The 21,455-nt window shown below is 36.1% G+C and overlaps 1 protein-coding gene across 1 annotated transcript in view; it reads right to left on the reverse strand.

Annotated features, from left to right (window-relative positions):
• Positions 1-4,239: 4,239 nt before the first annotated feature.
• The window catches only part of nsmfa (NMDA receptor synaptonuclear signaling and neuronal migration factor a), a 39,084-nt gene continuing 21,868 nt past the window's right edge, over positions 4,240-21,455 (reverse strand). The window contains exons 7-16 of the mRNA XM_055040386.1: positions 20,519-20,571; positions 17,602-17,691; positions 13,929-14,059; positions 13,114-13,197; positions 12,942-12,975; positions 12,166-12,236; positions 11,994-12,073; positions 11,474-11,576; positions 8,845-8,920; positions 4,240-7,719 (exon numbers count right to left, since the gene is read on the reverse strand). Of these exons, the coding sequence (XP_054896361.1) occupies positions 7,622-7,719; positions 8,845-8,920; positions 11,474-11,576; positions 11,994-12,073; positions 12,166-12,236; positions 12,942-12,975; positions 13,114-13,197; positions 13,929-14,059; positions 17,602-17,691; positions 20,519-20,571 (820 nt within the window). The 3' untranslated portion in view covers positions 4,240-7,621. The remainder of the gene's footprint in view (positions 7,720-8,844; positions 8,921-11,473; positions 11,577-11,993; positions 12,074-12,165; positions 12,237-12,941; positions 12,976-13,113; positions 13,198-13,928; positions 14,060-17,601; positions 17,692-20,518; positions 20,572-21,455) is intronic.

Below are 21,455 nucleotides of genomic sequence, written 5' to 3' on the forward strand. Positions count from 1 at the left end.
TTTCTTGTTTTTGTGGTTCATTGAAGTTACTGCTGTGTCATTATCATATCCTGGAAACAGTTCAAACACATCATTATATAGACAGCCATTTAATATTGTGTATTTCAAGTTATCACGAGAAATGTGCGGTCGAATGGTAAGTGTCCATTTGTAATGCCAAACAAGTTTTCAGCAAAAGTTTAAGTTGTGCTCTTAAATTTAAGACTCTTAAATTTAAGAGCACAACACATAAACACAAATTCCAAGTTTTAACATTTTGTAAGCCACACAGCAGAACTCAGTGAATCTAAAATTCTCCTCATTGTGCGTAAATTTGATTTTTAAATAGCTGTTATATAAACTAAAAACACATGCCAGTATGTTGAATTCTATTCTATTCTATTATAATTTTGTTCTGTTGTCATAAAAAGTCACAAAAAAAAAAACTTAACAAAACTCAAACTGTACCATGTTCATTATTTAAAGAAACAATCACTGCCTTTCTGTAAAATTCTTGGTCATGTTTTGCTTCAATAATCCCACTGTAGGCTCACAGTTCCTATAGTTGGCCACAGGTGTGCGCTGTTCACTATATTTCTGAACATGGCAGACTAACTCTTAAATGTGTCTGTTTCATACAAAAAAGAGAAGTGAAATTATATCTTCAAAACTGTTTATTTTGAAGATTAGCTGATAGTTTTGTTGACAGCTGACACACATTAAAGCTTCATGCTTAAAATGTTTAAGTTTTAATTTTAAAGTGATATAATTTATTGCTTTTGTCAATGGGAGCTTGCATCCAGTGGCCAAAATGCCAGAAATGTGATCCCGGGAACATTCGGCCCATCAACAAACGCCTCATTCAAGGAGATTTCAATCTCTCATCCCCGTCAGAGCTTTCTAACATTCACACAGGAGGCAGCGAGGTCACAGAGTCCAAACTGGCCGCGTTCCAGACCTCTTGCTGTATAAAACAAGGTAGCTCAAATTAAAGTCTGTGTGATTTTAACCTTTTAAAGAATGATATAAGGTATAAGGTTATTTTATAATGTTAATTATTTATTGGATGATTTTAAAAGACCAAAACATGCAAAGCAACACTTGGACTGCTCTGTGAAAAACTGCTTATGCACAAGGTTCCATTTCCAGTTGTTATTCTGCTGCACACTAACATATGTAGTTTCTCAGTACATGTAAATTTTCTCTTCCTGAACAGATTTTTAGGATTTTAATTCTTTTCAAACACCTTGGAAATTCAAACTCAGTTAAAGTAATGACATCACAGCCCACTTCCAGCCATAATTTCAAAAGCCTTCAGGATTTGCGTATTGTTGTGCTCAGTTGCCTGGCCAACATCTTTTAGCAAGCTGTATGAAAAAGTAATTGTCAGTCATTTTCTACCCTATTACATTCACATATCTGCCACTGTAGCTATTACTGACTTATAATTGCTCCCACACACATGAATTTTGTGGAAGGTGAGAAATTATGACATCCAGATGTAAAGGGAAATTAGCAATATGTCTTAATCTAAAGACCTGACACTTGGAAATGCTTGACTTTATCAAAAAAATTATATTTTTATCACATCGATTTGAAATCGATGTGATAAAAATAAGGCTAAGAGTTTAGAAGGTGGAGTTTAAATTGCTCCAAACAAGAGAGTCTTTGGCGAGAAAAAAAGTTGAAAGATGAGAGTGAAAGAGTCTTTGATTGCTTTCCTTAATGCAGATTTCTTATCAGGCCAGTTACATCACGCTTATACTTTGTGCTGAATGGGATGATAAAGAGAAAAATCTGCCCTACTTGTATTGGGGGTTATATAACAATAACTGATATTAAATAAATAAATGCATAAATGCAGTAATATTCATCGATGGGTTTCTGTCGGATAAGACTCTTTGCTATAATGTAAAAAGAGACACATGGAGGCCTCAGTTCACCGTCTAAAGGACGTAAAGGTTCTGCAAACATCGTCACCTTCACCTTAATGAGTAAGGGCTGTTTTGGCTGCAAGGAAGATCCCAGCACACTGTTAGGAATGTGGTCTTAATGTTATGCCTGATCAGAGTATATATCTCACAGGCTGACATAGAAAAACAGGAACCTGTTAAAAGGCTGAGCTTAAGCACCATTTTAACAATTTGTGTGGCTGACACCTGTCGTCGATGTGTGCTAATGTTCGTCATATGAGGCGCTGTTCAAAACCAGTACAGAGGCAGCTTCAGGTTCTGAACTGCACTGTGCGTAAATTCCCCCCGCTGGGGCACATGAGGAAGCTGGAAACTGCACATCAGCATCTGAGAAACGCTGATAGTAACAGAATCAGACCCTTTACTCTCCTGACTCGCTTAATTGTTTTCCAGTTGGAAGGTTGGAGGGGTAAGAAACGGGGGAAAAAATGAAGTAGTAAACAAAAACCTTAATCATCATCCTGTAAAAATGCAAGTAGGGCTTAAAATCTTGTTTGGGTGTTATTTTTGTTGACGTTCCAGTGAAACTGCTATTTCACATTCTGTCAATGCGGAATCTAACACTGACGTAAACACTAATTCTCTCCATTGTTTTTCCTGTTTTGCTTTATATCAGACTTGCCTTTCAAACTTGTCTCCGCTCCTGTGGCTTTTTCATAAATCAAACACACTTGTAGTTTGTCTGAGTGCTCTGTGTCATAAACCTGTATTCCTAAACGCTTTAATGTGTGCATTTACACATTGCTGATGTTAATACACTTCTCTTTTATGCAGGCCCAGGAGCATTTTCCCCTTTTAGTTTGCAGAGTAGACAATAGTGTTAGAAGGATAGCTGTGTTTCCTATAGATTCTATAAAACCTGGTTGAAAAAATTATTTCTCTATAAGTCAGTCTTTTAGATTTGCAGATTATTTGGTGCTTGTTGCTAAAATTAAGGAGCTGCAGATATTGTTGATTTCTCTTTCATTTTCACTTTTCACTTTGCTCTTTGACCTCTTAAATACGACACACTTCTTGGCACCGCTGAAAAATTTAAATTAAAAGCCTAAAATAAATGAAATATCACACTCTGATAAATAATTGTGCTACGAATTGTGTGGTACTGGACAATAATCAGCGGTCCGCTAACCTGGGCGTCATCCATCACTGCATTTATATATTGTACCTAATTTTTTTAAAATTTAATTATAATATATTACACTTGAAAAGAATTCAACATCTGTTTCTGTAAATATGTTTTTGCTTTACTTATCCAACAACCTACAGTTTTTGTAAGCACAAAAATACTTTTTGTAGATTAGATAAATTGTGTGACTTGTGTTTAGGTTGTGTCTGAAGTACAATACATGAGAGAAACCCCAATTTGCTGTCCTGCATTTTCAAATACGGATCCCACTTGAATCAGCAGCTCACTTGAGGGGGGACACATCTCACACACACACAGCATGCTGGTCCTCTTACACTGGAAACACACACCTTTAATGGACATAGAAACTGCTAAGCTGAAGATCCTGAAGTAGCTATTATTTTATAATGTGAACACTATTAAAAATATGCAGATAGGGCTGTGTCTGCTAAAAAACAAAGAAAAATTAAGAATATTTACCATATTTTAATCAGGACAAGTTAGATAAGTTTATTAAATACATATTAAAAATTCTTCAATATTGTCTGCCCAGGTGGACATGCCAAAAACTCATTGATATTCCGTTGATACTCCTCTCTTATTTTTTCTGTGTTGAGTTGGCCACATGTTTTGGATGTTAAGTTACATCCACTAAAATATTCCATCAGAACCTGTTTTTAGTTTTCTGGTGGTGTTCACCATATTTTTATATACAATCTCCTGGTATTTCAATTCCCTCATGACTGTAAGTCAAAAGTTGTTTTTTTTTTTTGTTGTTGGTCAAAGTTCTTGTTTTTTATGACATGTATTGCTCAGGCTGAACATATGGACAAGTTTAGGTAGATAGCTATTTTCCTATAACACACAATTGATAAGAGCACATTTAATTGTTAATATTTAGAGGTCATTAAAAAGGAAAATACAGAACTTATTCTCATGTCTATCTGTGTTAATAGTTGTGGCACTGATTGTTTTAAATAATGCATTATTTCTTTACATGCTTTTTTCTCCCTAGTGAATAAGTTAAAGGTTGTTTGTCTAATTTCTTTTAAATAAGGAAGAGTTTGTCTTGATGCTTTTTATACATCTTCACCATGGGTGCCAGAAAGTGTGGATGGCTCTCTGTGACTAATGAAAAAATAAAAGCAAACAAGAGGGCAATAAACTCATAAGAATCTTTAATTAGATTTCCAGTGAATCTCCTTCATTTTTTTTCTTGCTAATGATAGAAACAAAAGTAATCTCTCTTAAACTCCTGAGTCACGATGCCCTTCTCCTTATCCTCCCAAATAAATTTAACAGAATCCTAAATGAGTAAGACATTTTTTCTCAGGACAGATACTAGATTATTTTTATCCTGTGGCACTTTTTTTTTTTTTTTTTTTTTTTTTGACTGAAATAACCCGTGGCTGCCGTGTTTCTGAAGCGGAAAATTATGCCGGGGTGAAAACTCTGAAAAATAATCCCATTAAAATCCAGCAGCTGTTTAGGGCGACTTCTTGGAGAATTTGGCAGCACAGTGCTTTTGCTGGAATTAAAATGGCTCTGTGAGATGACAGGTTGTGTAACTGCTGAATTTTAAATCTGTAGTGAAAACACATTACGTGACTCAGGCTGAGAGAGAAAGAGAGAAGAGATGAGAGCACTTGGCTATTCCAGAAAAACAGGCTAGGACTGCAATGTCAGACACAGCAAATACATCAGAAATAATAAGAAAAAGATCATTTAGTTTGTTTTTTTTTCTCAAAAAAGGATAATCACATCAAACTTGAACAAATCCTTATATATTGACAACAGAACAAGTATATAAGAATTATAACAGAAATATCGACAGCATTGTCTTGTGTGTTAAAAGCTACAACCATATAAGCCCTACACACTTTCTACCCCCACTTCTTGTCTGCAAACACTCGACTATTTAAATTTTACTTTCTTGCTCTTTGTAGTATAACAGATCTTGGTGGTGGTTGTGGAACTGCTGTGATTGGATTAGTTTTGCACCGTGTCCTTTTAAACACCTTGAATTAAGCATTGTTTAAAACATTTTGTCAGTAAATGTTCCCTCTGACCAGACAAGCAAAGCAAAAATGGTAGAATCCCAATTTAGTTTTGACAATACCCAAGACCCTACTTTTAAAAACCAAAGCAGCTAATGGTCACTTTAGGGATTTGATTTGTTTGTTTTTTTGTCAACTAAAGTACAAGAATGTCATACTTCTAATTGCAGTTTACTAGAATTTGAAGATAAAAAAAGATTTATAAGGATATAATGATTTGCCCCAGGGCCTGCTCTTATAAAAAATATTTCATTTTTCAATCTAAAACTAACATTTCCTTTGAAATTAAAAGCTTTGTTTGCAAAAGTTACTGACTCACCTGTTGAAGACGTATAAAAAGCCTTAAAATAAATCCATCTTTTATTGCAGTAACATAATCTCTAACTTGGAAAAAAAACACAAAACAAAAAAACCCCTGTACTGGATCTGGTCACGTTTAACCAAGGTGTGAAAAAAAAAACTAAACTAAAAAATTACATCAAAATAACAATTGACGACAAATTTCTAAATGGGAAAAGAGGAAAGGAAAAATGATCACCTTTACCAACGTAAACCTGGGCCATTTTCCATTAAGATTCCCCTCATTATTTGCTTCAGTAATATGAAGTGATTATTAATAGCATCTCACACAGGTCCCAGATACCCCCTCCTCACCCGCAGCCTTTGAATAATGTTTTTACACTGAAAAGTTTGTAACTGCAATAAAAGCTGAATTTGTTTGAAGGATCTCTGGCAGTGGTGCCAAAAAAAAGAAAAAAAAAACATTTCTCATAGACAACAGAAATATAAATATAATTTTCACTGACAAATATGTCAGCTTCCTTTATATTATGTTAAGTGATCTAATTCTACAATTTTAGGTGTCAGGTATATGTGCCTTTTAATTGGTTTTAATCTCCTAATTTACCACCTTTAATTAATCAACCTTTACTTTCTGCTCTGGAACACGGCAGCATTTTCATTCTTTACATACTGCAGATAAGCTCTCACACACGTCCACTCAACCAGTGTCGTCACAAACGAATCCGAATGAATTTGAAGTCTAAAGCCATTGCTGAGATGACATCTGTGTTATTTCCCTCAGAAATCTTCCCCCTGAGCCACAGCGGATATCAGAACTATGTTTCCATTCGCAGTTGTGCTCATGACAAGCACACCAGCTGAATTATAAATAGGCTATGGTACCTGTGCCCTTCTAACTTTGTCTCTAAATGTATTCTGGTCTATGCCCTAGCATGTGCGATTGCATCTGTGTGGATTACATCATCGTTAGTCTGCCAGAAGCAGCTGGAATTGTTCCGCTCTTCTAAGAGTGCACATTTCTGGTCTTCTTAAATACGTTGACACCCATCAGTGAGGTCATATAAATGCTCACTGCTTCATACTCTGGTAGACTTCTCCATTTCAGAGAACTCTGGTCTTCAAAGCTAGAGGTGCTGGAGGCTTGTTTGGCTCTTACTAAGAGCAGCAAGAGTATTTTTAACAGAAAAAAAGGAGTTGGTTCTATTGTTAGGACTGATCCCGCTGCAAAAGAACAAGGTTTGATCATCAGGGAAACTCCTCTTCAGTTGTAGGAGCCCTTGGATGGCTGTTACATCCTTTGACATCATGAGTCACGCTGGACTCTCATCCTTTTTGAATAGACATGACAAAGGGATATTTATGGCAATGCTGGCAATTATTCTTTTTGCTTAAAGGAGATTTAAGAGAAAATGCACACTTACTTTAAATGGAAAACACACCCGAAACTTTTTTTTTTCCTCACAAAACATTCATATTCCCACAAATCTCTAGAGATAATACATTCATTCAAAGCAATGGCATTGAATATTATAATGTCATCGTAGAATAGACAGATTCATTAAATTTATGGCAAAAACCTGAGTTATTTCAAAGTATTTCCATATGAAACTGCACAACAATGCACTTAGAAAAGAAACAATGATCCAGTATAGAGTATTATTTGCATGACTAAGGCTATACTAATATATTTATGTGAACTATACACACTTTAACATTACCGATGTATATGTATGTCTCAGGGGCCAGTCTGAGAGGTCAAAACACAGAACCACATTGAGACAGGATGAGTTATAGCAATTCATCTGAAGTACATTGCCCCAGAAAGCATGACATTGCAACAACAGTGTGACAAAAACAGCATATGTATACATTTTTAATCATCAGTTTATATTTTTGAAACTCAAGTGATGAAGGAAAAAAAAACAAAAACAGATTTGACAGGTTTGATATGGATAGTTCAGCTTTGTTGGGGTTTATCCTCATTTTTTTTTCTCATTCCTTCTGTCTTCCTCCACTTCCAGCCTCCACCAGCATTAAAGCAGGAACAACATTTTATTTATTTTTTTTAAGCTGTCGGCCCCAACCTGACAATTAAGATATGTTCTGCCACTGGATCGTCAGTTTTAACAGTGTCCTCTTGGCACTGTTGGGCTACCGCTGCACTCGTTGTCAGCATGTCTTCGTCACAAAAGGTCCTCGTAGTCCAAGAGTTTAGAGTGTTGGCGCGTCTTCCAAAGGCGGTAAAGGCGAAAATCGAAGTACATCTCGATCATTTCTTTGCCTTGAATGATAAATGACGAGGAGAAAATAAAAAGGTTAATTGCATTTATTTATTTTTTTAGAAAAAACATTACAAGAAACAAAGCTTACATAGTTTTTGAGTTTATGATCTGGATTACATTAAAATACCCACACAACATAACATGCTGCCACAATTTTACTTCCCCAGCTGTGATGACGCCAGCTTTCCCCTTTCACCTCCAAATACAATGTCAGCCATTATGGCTAAATACTTCTGTTCTAGTTTCATCACATCCCAGAAGATATTTCCAATAACTATGCTCTTTTTAAGTAAATCTGCAAGCTGTAATCTGTTTTTTTTGTGTTGCTTTTGGAGTAATAGCTTCTTCTTTGCATTGTGATCTCTCAGACTATGTTGGAACAGAACATCATTTAGTGAATATAAATTATTCTGGTATTATAAAATGGCTAAAAACAAGTTTTGTCTTTGTATACAATGCGTGTAAATATCTGACTTCAACTGTATTTGAAATATATTTAGTGTTGCCTCTGTATTGGGAAGGAGGGTGTAAAATGTATCATCTGCTACTGCAAAATTAACTTTGTTTGGCCACTTTATTCAAATAAGGTCTTCCTGGGCTGGCTTGAGATTAAAATTAAATGATATTTTTGCCTAAATGTTTATTTAACTTTATAAAAATGGTTCCTATTCAAGGTATCATCGTGGTTGATGAATGAAAAATATACTTTTAATAGAAAGTGGACCTTTTTGTATCACAGCTAAAGAAAATAGAAACTTTCTAAAAGGAAAAATGTGAAACAAAACTTCCAGAGAAGTATGGAGAGTGAAGAGGGAATCGTCATTCATTAAGATTTGATTTGAAATGAAAACACTGTAAATAAAAGAACATATGTTTTGTAAATCCTCCTCCTTATCTGTCAGGGTTGGACAGATGGCATGTGTGTGAGTCATATTGTAAGTGTTGGATGAACTGCGTGAATGCGTGTGTGCGTGTGTGTGTGCGCGTGTGTGTGTGTGTGTGGGTGTGTGTGTGTGTGTGTGTGTGTGGAGGGGGGGGGGGGTGGTGGGGGTGTGTGTGTGTGCGTGTGTGTGTGTGTGTTTGAGTAGCCGTGTTAAAGTGTTAGGGTGTGTTCCTGGGCCTACCTTGTGCAGACAGCTCCAGCGGTGATTCAAACTCAACAGAATATGGCCTCATCAGATTCTTCAGTTTCTGGAACAGCTGTTGGGCACAGATAAGAAAGCGAGCGGCAATTAATCCAGCTTCTCTTGTAACAAGGGAGCCGGAGTGTTCAGCGGCACACACCAAGCATAAACCCATAAATTCAGCTCGTTACAGTCTAACAGACAAAACTGTTTCTGTGCAGGTCACAAAAAAGACAAAATATGCAAGGGTGTTGGTCTTTACTCCTGGCTTTCATATTGCCACCTCTTTTAAGGACAACTCTATCTTATAAAAGGTATTACAATATAAGTACACATGCAGAAACCGTTTTTCTGTGGAGAAACTGTAGGTGACATGGAGAGTAATCAATATTATAAAAACTACAAAAATAATAAATTGTTACTACGCTTCTGTTTACAACAAGAACAAATCATTACTTTAGATTTTTGAAGTCTTGTGCTAACTTCAAATGTGACACTGTAAATTCCTAAATTCAGTTAGCTGAGGACCTGAAAATATAATGTGGCAAAAATAATAAATGGGAGATAACAACCCAGCATTTGAAGCAATGTCTCCTTTGGCTGTGTTCTTACTTTTCAAATGTCCAGTAAAAGCTAGCTGTACTGCAATGCTTACACTAGCATGGAATGTAGTGCAATGCTTACACTACATTCCATGATAGTGTAAGCATTGCAGTACAGCAATGCACGAAATAGACCTCACAACACTACACTTCCTGTTATCGGAGAACACCACACCGCACACTGTGAACACTAGGGAGCGCTGCTTATAAGTACAGTAGTGGAGCGAAACCACTGTGGCCAACTTCTCAGTAAGAAAATGACAAAATATGTAATGTATAAGAGATTTTACTGGCATTTTATATTATAAATCAACTCAAAGTAGAAAGTAATCGTAATGTAAAAGGAAAAGGAAATCTTTTCTTACCTCCCTTTTTCTCTACCAATTTTACACATCTAGTAACTGATATTTTTGCCAATTTTTCCTTTGAAAATAGTTTAACCTCAGATTGGATGAGGTGTATCTATCGAGAGCATTTTTCAAGTGTTGCGAGTTGCAAAACATTTCTAGCTTTTGGTCTGGACTTTGACTGGGCCATTGTAATAGATGAATAAGCTTTAGTCTAAACAATTCTATTGTAGCTAAAATCAAAACAGCATGAGCCAATAACATCATCACATACAATCAAGATATTATTGATCAAACACAAATGCTAGCTCATATGTTAAGTGAGCACACAAAGCACACATAACATAGTATACAAATATTTGTGACACATTTGGAACACCATAATTTCTCAATACTTTTTTGTTCCTGTAGATACAGAATGATTTATGTTATAAATATCATATCCCATCACACTGTAGCTATTCCAGTTAGTCTGTGATTGTGATGTCTCAAGCATAACATTTTGACAGGAGTTTTCTCTGTGTGAGTCTGCTGTTGGCACACACTCAGTCTCTTAACTCCGAAAATCCTGGCTCCGCATGTGGCTGATTTCAAAGGGACTCAGAGGACCTCTTGTAAACTGGTACAAATGATGAAATTTGTGTCACACAGGTGCAATGGGAAGCCATGAGATGAAATTCTATATCACTTTCAAACCTGCATGGTATAATATACGTTGTGATTTTTTTTGAAAACCTAAAAAGTAAATTAATATTCTCTGGAGAAAATGTAAACATAAAATAGAAAACTGCAGTTTTAAGAAGGCAGCAGTGCATGTTTACAGGTATACCAACCAAAATCACGAGCTTAAGTCCCTATATAAAAAAAGAGCAACCTTACACCTGTTTTGTTTTTGTTTTTCATTTTCGCTTCATACAGTCATAAAAAAAAAAAAAAAAAAAAAAAAAAGCTTGCAACTGTGTTTGTCTGTCTAGGTGCAGAAATCCCTGATGTGTAGTCTGTTCTGCAGACTGTCCATCAACCCCAGAGAGAAGCACTTTATATAACAAAGCATTGTTTGGCAGACATGACGGAAACAGACAGATGGGTCAGACAAACACCGCTGGCGATGGTCTGTTGCTGCTTATGTGTTTGCCAGCTTGTGTGTGCACGGGCTTTGTTTATCCTTTATTTTGGCATGTTTATGTGTTGCTGTGTGTCTTAATAGCTGTTCGGATCAGGTACAGAGAAGAGGTGTAGCATAACTAGTATGTATATGTGCTACTTAAATACACTCTGTATAATCATTTAGAAATATGAGAAAACAGTCATGAGTGAAAAAAGAGAGCTCGCTGATTTAAAGGGCACCTTTTAGTCTTTGGTGAAGCTCGCATCTCAAGTAGGGATTTATTAACTAATATACACTTAAGAAATATTAAAGATTAAAGCCAAGGTATACATTTTATGATGCAAAAATAAAGTCTTTCCAAGTATTTTTGGTCTGATTTTTAGTGCAAATACCGTCAGGCAATGGAACTAAGACAAAACCAACTTGAGATGTTATAAGTGAAATAATCTGCCAGTGGAACCAAAACTTAAAAAAAAAATTTTAAAAATCAATATCAATAAGTAATTAGTGTCTTAAAACGAACTTCTGTTTTTTGTTTTTTTTTAAGTTTACTATCTAAGGTGTTGGAATACCTTTTCTCCGTTGGGGTTTCCCAGAACATAGCATCCCATTATGTGGATCACATTTGGCTCTGGGTTGACTTTACTCATAAAGCGACTCAATCTTCTCCAAAATCTAAAAAAAAAAAAAAAGAAAGAAAACACAGAGAAAAATCAAATCTGTATGAGATTTTCATGTAAGCATTTTCAGGGCAACAAAGACCAAAGAACTAACTGAACTAGTTCTCCTGTCAAATAAGAACAACAGCGTAGTTAAGACCAAATAAGCTACGGAAATCTACGTGATCTGCGATCACATTAAATAAATATTTCGTGAATTGTTGTTAATATTTTTTTAAAGATAGTACCAAAACATCCTGGTTTGATAAACCTTTAATTTTCAAAACTTTGATAAATAAAACAATGATTTTTTTTTTTTTTTAGATGAAAACTACCAACACTCTGAGTCATGCGTCTTCACATGTCTGAACCTTCATTAAAGATTAATGCAAATTGTGACAGGACAAAAAAAAGTTAAAAAATAGCCTCCTACTGGCTCATATCTTCTTCTTTTTCCACTTTAGCAAAGGTCGCCACCTTGTTCTTTAGCAGGTACAGATGACCAGGGCCTCCCTGTTAAACAAATATTAACTCACATTTAAAAAAGGAGAAAGATTCATAGATGGAGTTACAATAAAACTAAAATATAAAATCTTCCTTCTCACCTGACAGAAGATAAGCATCCGCCAGAATTTACTTCCTCTCCTGTACGCGGTGAGCTTCTTGTCTATTTCCTCTGTTTGCCAGAAATAAAGTGGGATAAGTGATCAAGGAACTAATGAAAAAATGAATAGATCACACTTCAAGACAGAAGCATGTGAATGTATAATATCAGGATTTACACATGCATTATGAGCCAAATCTAAGCTATAATTTGGAGATTTAATTGCATGTCCTCAAGCCATTTGCTTTACCTTTAATTCTCGCTCTGCAACAGGAGTCAGGTTGGACTGTTCTGCTGCTCAGCTGAGAATAAAAACTAACGGTGGCTCATCCGATACGTTTGTACTCCGAGTGATCACAAAAAAAAATCATATTGAGCCTCAGCTTTAAAATGAATTTTATAAAAGTGTAAAGCCTGCTTATGAAATTATGCCTCATTTGTATAAAGACTCTGTGCATAGAGCATGTGAGTTGGGGCCAGGAAACACCACAGCTCAAGCTGCAAATTTATTTTCCTTGAAAATTTAAATGAAAGAAATTACACCGACTTGCCCAGAAGCGCAGATACAACAAAGAAATAATTAACTAAACAGAAGTTCCTTACTTTTTGTGCGAGGTTTACATATAAAATGCTGTTGGATTTTTTTTTTCTGTCCTTCTCCTCACTGATAAATTTGGCTTTAGTGAAAGAATTATTTATACAGCTAATATCATCTTACTATGACGCTTTACATTGTTTTTAGTTGCATGTTAAGCAAACAGGTGGCAAATAACTCACCCAAAATGTCATCAAAAGTTGCATGTTCATGATCCTGTGAAAACAAACACATAAACCATAAACCCTGAATTAATGAAAAAAAAATGTAAATGATGATTGCAAGCTGTATGCTGAATGTCCTTTGTGATCTTCAGCGTACAAAACATATTAGTCTTCGGTGTGTTGGACTCACATAGAGGATGGGGATGATAGATGGATCATCCCTGCGGATTATGGTGGGAATGTATTCTGCTTTTGGAACCTTGGAAGAAATCAGCTGAAGATTGAGCAGAGAGGACACAGAGGACTGATTAGTGAAGTTATTTAAATGACATTCACAATTCAAAGGCTTCATTTATCCTACTTGACATGAATGGAAAAAAAAACCCCACCCTGACAGCCTCCTGCATCAGCCAGTTTTAACCAATAACTACTGGCTCATTAAAAATACAGTTTTCAGAAGACATGGGCAAGGTACAGGACCTCAAAAAGAGGCGAAAACACACATTGGTGTTATCTTGGAGTTTATTTTAAACTTACACTTTATGATAGCACTAAAGCTGAAGAGCCACAGATTAGTGGAGTGCACACTAAAGCAAGACCACAGAGTTTAGTTCTCCAACTGGGGATAAATAAAAAAATATGCTGAATATCTCTGATGATAGCATAGATGGAATTTGTATTGAGTCATATTTTTGTTAGTTTGTGGTACGTTTGGATTACTTTTTATATGGTTTACATTTTCCTTTCCATCCAGTTGGTTTGTTTTCTTTTTGACAGCATATCGGTCAGTGACCTTTGATTGTTTGGATTGGAAGAATAAGAGAGACCCAAGAAAAGCCAGTAATGAGGGACAATATTTTTTGCTTAAGAAATAAATTTCTTTCTACATTTAGTTCTTTATCATTTTCTGATGAGTTCATGACCAACTCAAAGCAGCTCCCTTATTATGTTAAAGAGACTTTGCTCTCTTCTTCCAGACAAATCAGCCGAATACTGTAATAATACCATGATTTTGGGAGGAACAAAGTCATCTCCTTCACAGGCCAGCCTCTCCATCTCTTTCTCCTCCTCCCAGTCTAGAGCATCATCAAGGGCTCCATCCTCCAGAGCGTTAGTGGAGGCCTGCAGGTCTCCACCTGGAAGAAAACAAGGCACAGGGCAGAGCATCAAGACCTGAGGTAACAGGACGCATGTGGAGATGCTGGAAGAGCAGTGGAAGAGCGATGTGGCAGAGAGATAGCTAGGGAGTAGAGACCAGTTCAGAGGGAAAGGATGAGAGGTGAGGGGATAAACCTCGTAATTCTGACATAAATGAGAGAAAATGAGAGGAAGGGAACCAAACACTAAGTTTGGCTACTACCAACCAGAAAAATGCTTCTGAACTGATAATGCTAATAATTTAGCTGCCTATATTTAAGAGACATGTTTATGCTATTTGTAGTACATGTATGAAAGTTTATAAAATATTTTCTGGTTGCTGTAAATGAATGTTATGATAGAGCTGGGTCAAGGAAAAATAAATGAAACGCATCATGAGCCGATTACTGGTATCAATTTGTACAAATTTTTACAGGTTCCAACAGGATTTTGGTTTTAAAGTCCTTTAGGTCCAATGACAGACAAACTACTGAAGCCTTTTCACGGGCTGTTTAGAGTGTAACATTTTGTTTGCTCCACCTGTTGCTGCACACTGCCGGTGCGCTGGATGAAAGAAGGCTCTAACACAGCTCATGCTTACAAGGGAGAAAAATTTGTCTGGGAATATTTTCAGATGCTAAATGCAATCATGGTACTCTTATTCTGGTAAAGCTTTGAGTGGTTTGTTAGTTAAGCAGCGAACTACAGATATATTAATTACACATCTATTACCATGTTTCACTGGTGCAACTCTTGAAAAAGCAGGACTGCAAAAGATTTAATACTTTAAGCAAAAATGCACTTAAATTCTGTGTTTATATTTTAGTTGATGCATTAATATTAACCATGACTGCATTTATCAATGTGTAGCTATCATAACTGCAATCGTTAATGTTATATTGTTTTAAGCCAGTTTTGACTGATATTGTGAATCACAAAACTTTGTCTCAGATATCACCATGTGTCAGGTTTATTTGTGAATTCACCCAGGCTAGAACATTTTTTGTAAAATAAAAGCTCATTTCACTGCATGACTTTTAATGTGATTAGAGCTGCAGACCTTACTTAAGGGCTTCTGAGAGTAATTTCTGTCCATTCAATGGTTTTGAGAGACGTTTTCTTTGAATGTAAGTGAGGGAGTGGAGTGATGAAAGTCTCCTTAAACAGGCTGCTCTCTTAGGACCGTTTCAAACTGTGGAGTACAGAATAAAATAGACAGATAATGGGCCTATATTTCACAAATTGAAAGCTGCAGTGTTGTCAGCTGTTTCATGCTAAACAGGTGTAAAGTTCAAGGCCTCTGCTGCTGAGAGGGAGTCGAGAAAATAGTTTTGAACGCATGCAGTGATTCAGAGATTTTTGACATCGGTCTGTTTCCACATTGACTGGTTACTTCCTTTTGCTCTGGAGAGTAGTTTGACATTTTAGCAGCAGAAATCTGTGTTGCACTGGAGCATGCAGCACAAATTATTAGTTATTTCAGAGTGGAGCTCACATTTGTGGTTTGAAAGCTTTGATGTTGTCATACTGTCACATTTGGAGAGAACAGCACAGATATCCTGTGGCACCAGAGCCGGCCCAAGGCATAAACAAAGCAAGATGATACTTTGGTCCCCCAGGAGCGTTTGAATTCTTAATATATTGATATCGAAACTCGTGAATTTTTCTTCAAAGGTTTCAGAGCATAAGATTCTAAATATTTCTAAGATTTTAATATCTTAACATTCTGCAGCACATTTTATTTCGCCTACGAATTAAAACATAATTTTAAACTGTAGATCTTCAAGGAAATCAAATATTCGTATCTGACAGGAACGTTATAATCACTGCAGCTCCACTAAAGGCTGCTTTTTTTGTAAGTTTCATGTTTTTAGTGATTTTGATTTTGACCTTTCTTTGTGTTTCTGTCTTTCTGATTTCATTCAGTTTGACAAAATTCATGCAATTTACATTCAAATAGCAGTTTAATCTTGACTTTCTCCTTGTCTCAACTTTCTAATCATCAAACTGTTTTTTTATTATTTCATTTACTAATTCGAGGTTTTTATAATCTTTTCTTCTCCTTGGGTTTCAGTTGTTCTTCTACAATCTTTGCTGTCATCAGCTGCGCCTGTCACTCTTATTTTGTCTTCTTTGGGTTTTAGTTTTGGGTTTTCAGTATTTCATTTTGGAGTGATTTTTTTGTTTTGTGTTTGTCATTTCAAACAATATGCATTATTGTGAAACAAGTAATTATGCTACATTAAATCCCACTTTATGACAAAATTGCAGTTAACGAGTGAAAATAGCATGAATGGAGGGACATAAATGACAAAATGGGATCAGAATTAAGACCAACAAAGTCACAGCAGAGGTTCAAGAAACATCACATTATATTTTCATCAATTCATTTCTTTTGATTATGTATTATATTGAAACACTGATGAAGGTGGGGAAAAAATAAATAAATCAAAGCACAAACCCGAACATTAGTGCAGACAAACAGCATGCAAACAGTCTGCGCTGACTCGCACTTTCACAGCCCCGCAAATTCACCAAAGACACACAAGTCCTTACAATAACATTTCGACCAGCTGAAACACTCGGACTTGGACACACTTCGTTGTGGGGGACATACTCACAGAACGAGAGAGCATCACAAAGTTGAAGAAAGACCCACAATCAGAGAGAGACAGATGGACAGGGTCTTAATCAACAGCAGAAACAATCAGTATGTACGTGTGACTGTGTCATTCATGTGACTGTTTTTATTTATTTTTTTTGTTTTTTACAGCGTTAGTTGGTCTTAGTCAGGATATAAGTTGTGATGCCAAAAGCTACTTTGTGATAAGGAGGATCTGTAGAGCAGACTGTGCTCTATGCTGTTAAATAGTGAGTACTCTCTGAGGTTTAATGCTTTCAGTTAAGTCTTCTATAAAAACAAGATTTTAGAGTACAAAATTGGTAGAGAATAAAGGCAGATTTTACATGTGAATGTCCTCCAGAGTTATCATGGGCCTCCTGGTTGCTACTTGGACTAACTCTGCTTTAAACTTTTCCTTAACTTTCTCCCTGATGTGTTTCTGATGTCTGATGTGTTTCGTGCTCTATTTCAATGTTAGAGTAAAGTACATAGACACTACACCGTTTGGATTGGAAAACTGGTTTCTTGTTTCTTCAACTGAACTTTATGTTTCATCAAATATTGGAGAAGCACATCAAAGTTTTAGTTTTTCAAGTGGCAAAATTTGAAGAGATTCAAGAAGCTTGAACACTTCTTGAAATTAAAAATTTTAAAGCTCAAACATGTAGAATGTAGGAACATGTAGTAGCAAAACAATCACATTTGTGTTCAGCAAGATATTCATTACATATTACATTAAATAATACTTTTGTGGGTATTTGCAAGTGCAAAAATATTAACTTCTGTGTTTCTAAATAGGATTAAAGTTATTTTTTCTTGTTGCACCATTTCATTAATCCCTATGTTGCTTTCTGTTAGCATCTCAAGCCTAATTTGGTGTGTCTTTGCGTGTGGATGTGTCTGTCCGTGTTAACTCACTGTCTTTAGCCTCATGAGGGGAGTCAGTCTTGACTGGGGTGGGGTCACTCCAGGAACGGCTGAAACTCTTCGATCTACGCTCAGCGAATGCTAGTGTAGGTGAGGAGAGAGAGTCACACACACGCCCACTCTCGCACACACAACGGGAAGCCTGCAGAATGGCTTTTTTCTCAAAGCACACGCCGCCAAAAACGAACAGGAGTGCAAAGACTGCTGCAGCTACCAGAGCACAGATACAGAAAGCACACAGAGCAACAACTCTTCTCCACAAACACCGCTTACGCAAAACCAATAAACAAATGAGCACGCAAACAGCACAGTCATTCTGTTGCTTATTATTGTTTACATGTTTACCATTTACCACATGTTCATCAGTACGCATATATGGAGGCAGGGCAAATTAACATAGCTATTTACAGAGTCTATTTGTATGCAAACAAGAGTTTGATCATCCTAATTTTCAAATCTGTCACTTGTTATTTATAAAAGATTTTTTTTGAGGTTTTAGAACTTTGACTTTATTGTTTATCTGTATGTTGGCTTGTTTTAATTGTTCCTTACTTGTTGTGCCATTTGATCATTAGAAAGAAAATGTCCTTTCGCCTTTCATAAATCTTACATTTTAGGCTCTAAAGCACTTTGAAACTGTGGCCAGACTCCACAGAGTGTAAATTTCACTCAATACAATGCAAATAAAGTATTGAATAACAAAATCAGAACAAAAATTCACAAATTGTGTGCAATCACAATCACCCCCTAAAACGCCCACTTTGACATAGAGCTGTATTCAAATTATCAGCAGTCTAACAATAACAACAGGCCCAATCTAGCAAATAATTCACTTTGAGGTGCAGTACAGTAATAGAAAGCAAACATTCCAACAATCAAGGCTTGATGCTGCCGAGTCTGTGAATTGATTCTGTAGCTGGAAGGGTTTCAAATAGTAACAGTGTGGAGCTCAATCAATGAGATCATTCTGGTGGCCTCTTTTAAGGAAGCAGATGTTGTATGCTGGTTATAGTGTGTTTCTCTCAGTGAACATGAGTAAAATGGGTTGTTCCAGACAGTTCAGAAGAATGGCACACTTTGATCTAAAAGATGATTAAAGAAGTTCCTCTTATAAAATATTCTAAAAAGCTTTAACGTAGATATTAAGAGCATGAAGAAATGGAAGAAAACTAGATCAAACATAAAGTGACCAGCTTTGGGGTGATCAGTGAAGGTCTTCTGTTCCCTGCGAGCGCTGAAGCAAAAAAAATGCTAAACTATCAACAAGAAACATCCAAAAAGCCTCATTTTTGAAAGCACCATAAATGAGGCTTCTCCTGAACATAGTCATGGGTCTAAAGACAAATGGATCCACATTTTATGAACTGATGAAAGCAAGAATATTCCTTTTGAGTCTAGGAGCCAAAGGTTTGTCAGATGAACCGTACTGAATTCATACGATGTATCATGTTCATGAGATCAGTAATTAACAGGAAAGCTAAATGTTCCAACTCTCTTCAGTTTACGCAGCAAAGCTTTGAGATTATGAAAAAAAAAAAAACTGATGATACTGCTTTTTTTTCATTCAGCTGCTTCATATTCTTTATTCTTGACCTTCTGAGGACTGATTATAAATAGAACTGGGACTTTAATGTGTTGACTTTGATTAATTTGCTCCATTAAAAACAACACTTTAAAATAATTGAGACATTTAACTGCGCAGTGGTACGTAAACCCCTCCGCCCGTTGTCTAGTGTTTACATCTAGTGTAAATGTCAGATGTCCCAGTGTAAGTGAATGCAGCACGTAATGATCCCTACCCTCTGCTCAGCTTACAGGCAACACAAATGAAGGGTTTTTATAGTGTAACAATCAATAATCAGTGTGCAAATGTTATGACGTCAAACAGGAATAAAAATATGTTGAACAGGTTTTGAAAACAAATGTCCCGTTTTGTTCCCACATAGGCTCAACATTTTCAATCTAAAGTGATGGCATGAGACACCCAGATAACGTGAGGAAAAAACAAACAGCTAAACATGAGTTAGTATTGTTTTGCCATTCTGCTTTCAGTGCTGAATATTTTCCCACTTTTACTTTGTTGCTGTTCTGACTGAGAGGTGAGGTGTTGAAAATATTACTCTACATGATGAGGATTTAAAAATCCCATTTTTACTAAATGCAGTGACTAAAAAGCGCGACAGAGAGGACATGAACACTTCTGAATATAAAACAAAATAACAGAAAACCGTTTGGCAAAATATCAAAGCATTTAACTCTTTTTTTCTTTTTTTTTCTGCATGAAAGCAGTGGTTCACCATCCCAGTTTCTAATAATCCTGGGTAGAAACAGACACATGTCATCACAATCAATTTTTCTGTCTATTTATTAGCTAAACCATTAACCAAAATTTACTGGAATTGAAAAACTTGGCTTGTAGAATAATTTATTGGTATTTATTAAGAAATTAAAAGACTTGTGATTAATTGATTGCAAACCGAATTTATTTGACTAATGTTTAATCACATCACAATTACTTCAAAAATAAAAGCCGTACATTGCAACAGGTAATATACTATTTCATTTTTTTTATTACTAATGAGCACCTGTAAAAAAAACAAGCTTAACTCACCGGCGTTTGGTTAGAAATGATTTAGTTTTACATTTACTTAGCAGTTTGCAACCAGACATTCAAAGGACACACATTACATGCAAGCAGGTCCAACCACAAATAGACTTGCCTCATCAAAGATACACTGATTAATATAAACCTTGGAAACGTAGGGCAAACAAGCAACCCTTGGTGGCATTCACATGCAAAGCAACAGTTAAGAGAAAAGAAAAGAAAATGATGATGGTGGGGTGAATAACATCACAGTCAATATGAACAAACATATCAACTGCTTACATACACACATATCTGACTCACTCTGCGCTTTAATCCTTCTGCTTCCCACCATCCGAAGATGCTTCCGGAAGTTCCTGTGGGTAGCCAAATCATAGCGGAGGAGGGACATCGGAAGGCAGAAGACGGAGGACCACAACATGAGGAGGAGACACAGGAAGGGGTGGGCGAGTGGGAGATACGGGCAGAGCGAAAAGAAAAGAGTTTACTGTCGAGACTTTCCTAAAGGTTGAAAAGGGACTATTAGGTAAACAAAGAGCATCATTTTGTTGTCAGCGTGAGCAGAAAATAGGGTTCACAGGCACACAGTGGGTGAAGCATTCTCTCTTATTACTGTGTCAATTAAAATGGCCAGTATAAATAATTTTGTCAGTAACATCTTTTGTTGTTGAAACATCTGAAGGCAAACCGGCGATCCAGTTTTTAGATTCTGATGCTGCTGTGCATTGGTAGAGGATATTCCTCTTTAAAAAAAACACAAACTGGTCCAGCAGAAGACTCTTGAGAGATAAATGTCATATTTATTTGTTCTATGATGCTTTGCATGCAACATACTCTATTCCTAAAAATGGTGTAAAATTGGACATTTTTGTGGTAGAGCTGCACAATATTTCAAATTGAAGTCGCGATGATAATATCAATTCTTGCAAGACTGCAATCACAAGTGATTCCATGGTAGCAATATATGGCAACCAATACAGTATCATATTTTACGTGCATCTCATGAATGGCCGGTTTGAACTATCCTTGATAACTTCACTTGATGGATCAAGAATAAGATTGATAAAATCTTCTTAAGATTATTAAAATCTTGTTTTAGATGTAAATTTATTTTTGTAATGATAAACTTGTATAAAGTGGTCATGTGACAGGTGTGTTACACAGTTTTTTAAATGCTATGATAACCACCAAGTCATGGACTAAAACAACCTCGAACCTTGTTATTACTTTATGCAGCAAC

The sequence above is a fragment of the Poeciliopsis prolifica genome, unplaced genomic scaffold (assembly GCF_027474105.1).
Source record: "Poeciliopsis prolifica strain line A6 unplaced genomic scaffold, Auburn_PproV2 SCAFFOLD015, whole genome shotgun sequence".
NCBI lineage: Eukaryota > Metazoa > Chordata > Actinopteri > Cyprinodontiformes > Poeciliidae > Poeciliopsis > Poeciliopsis prolifica.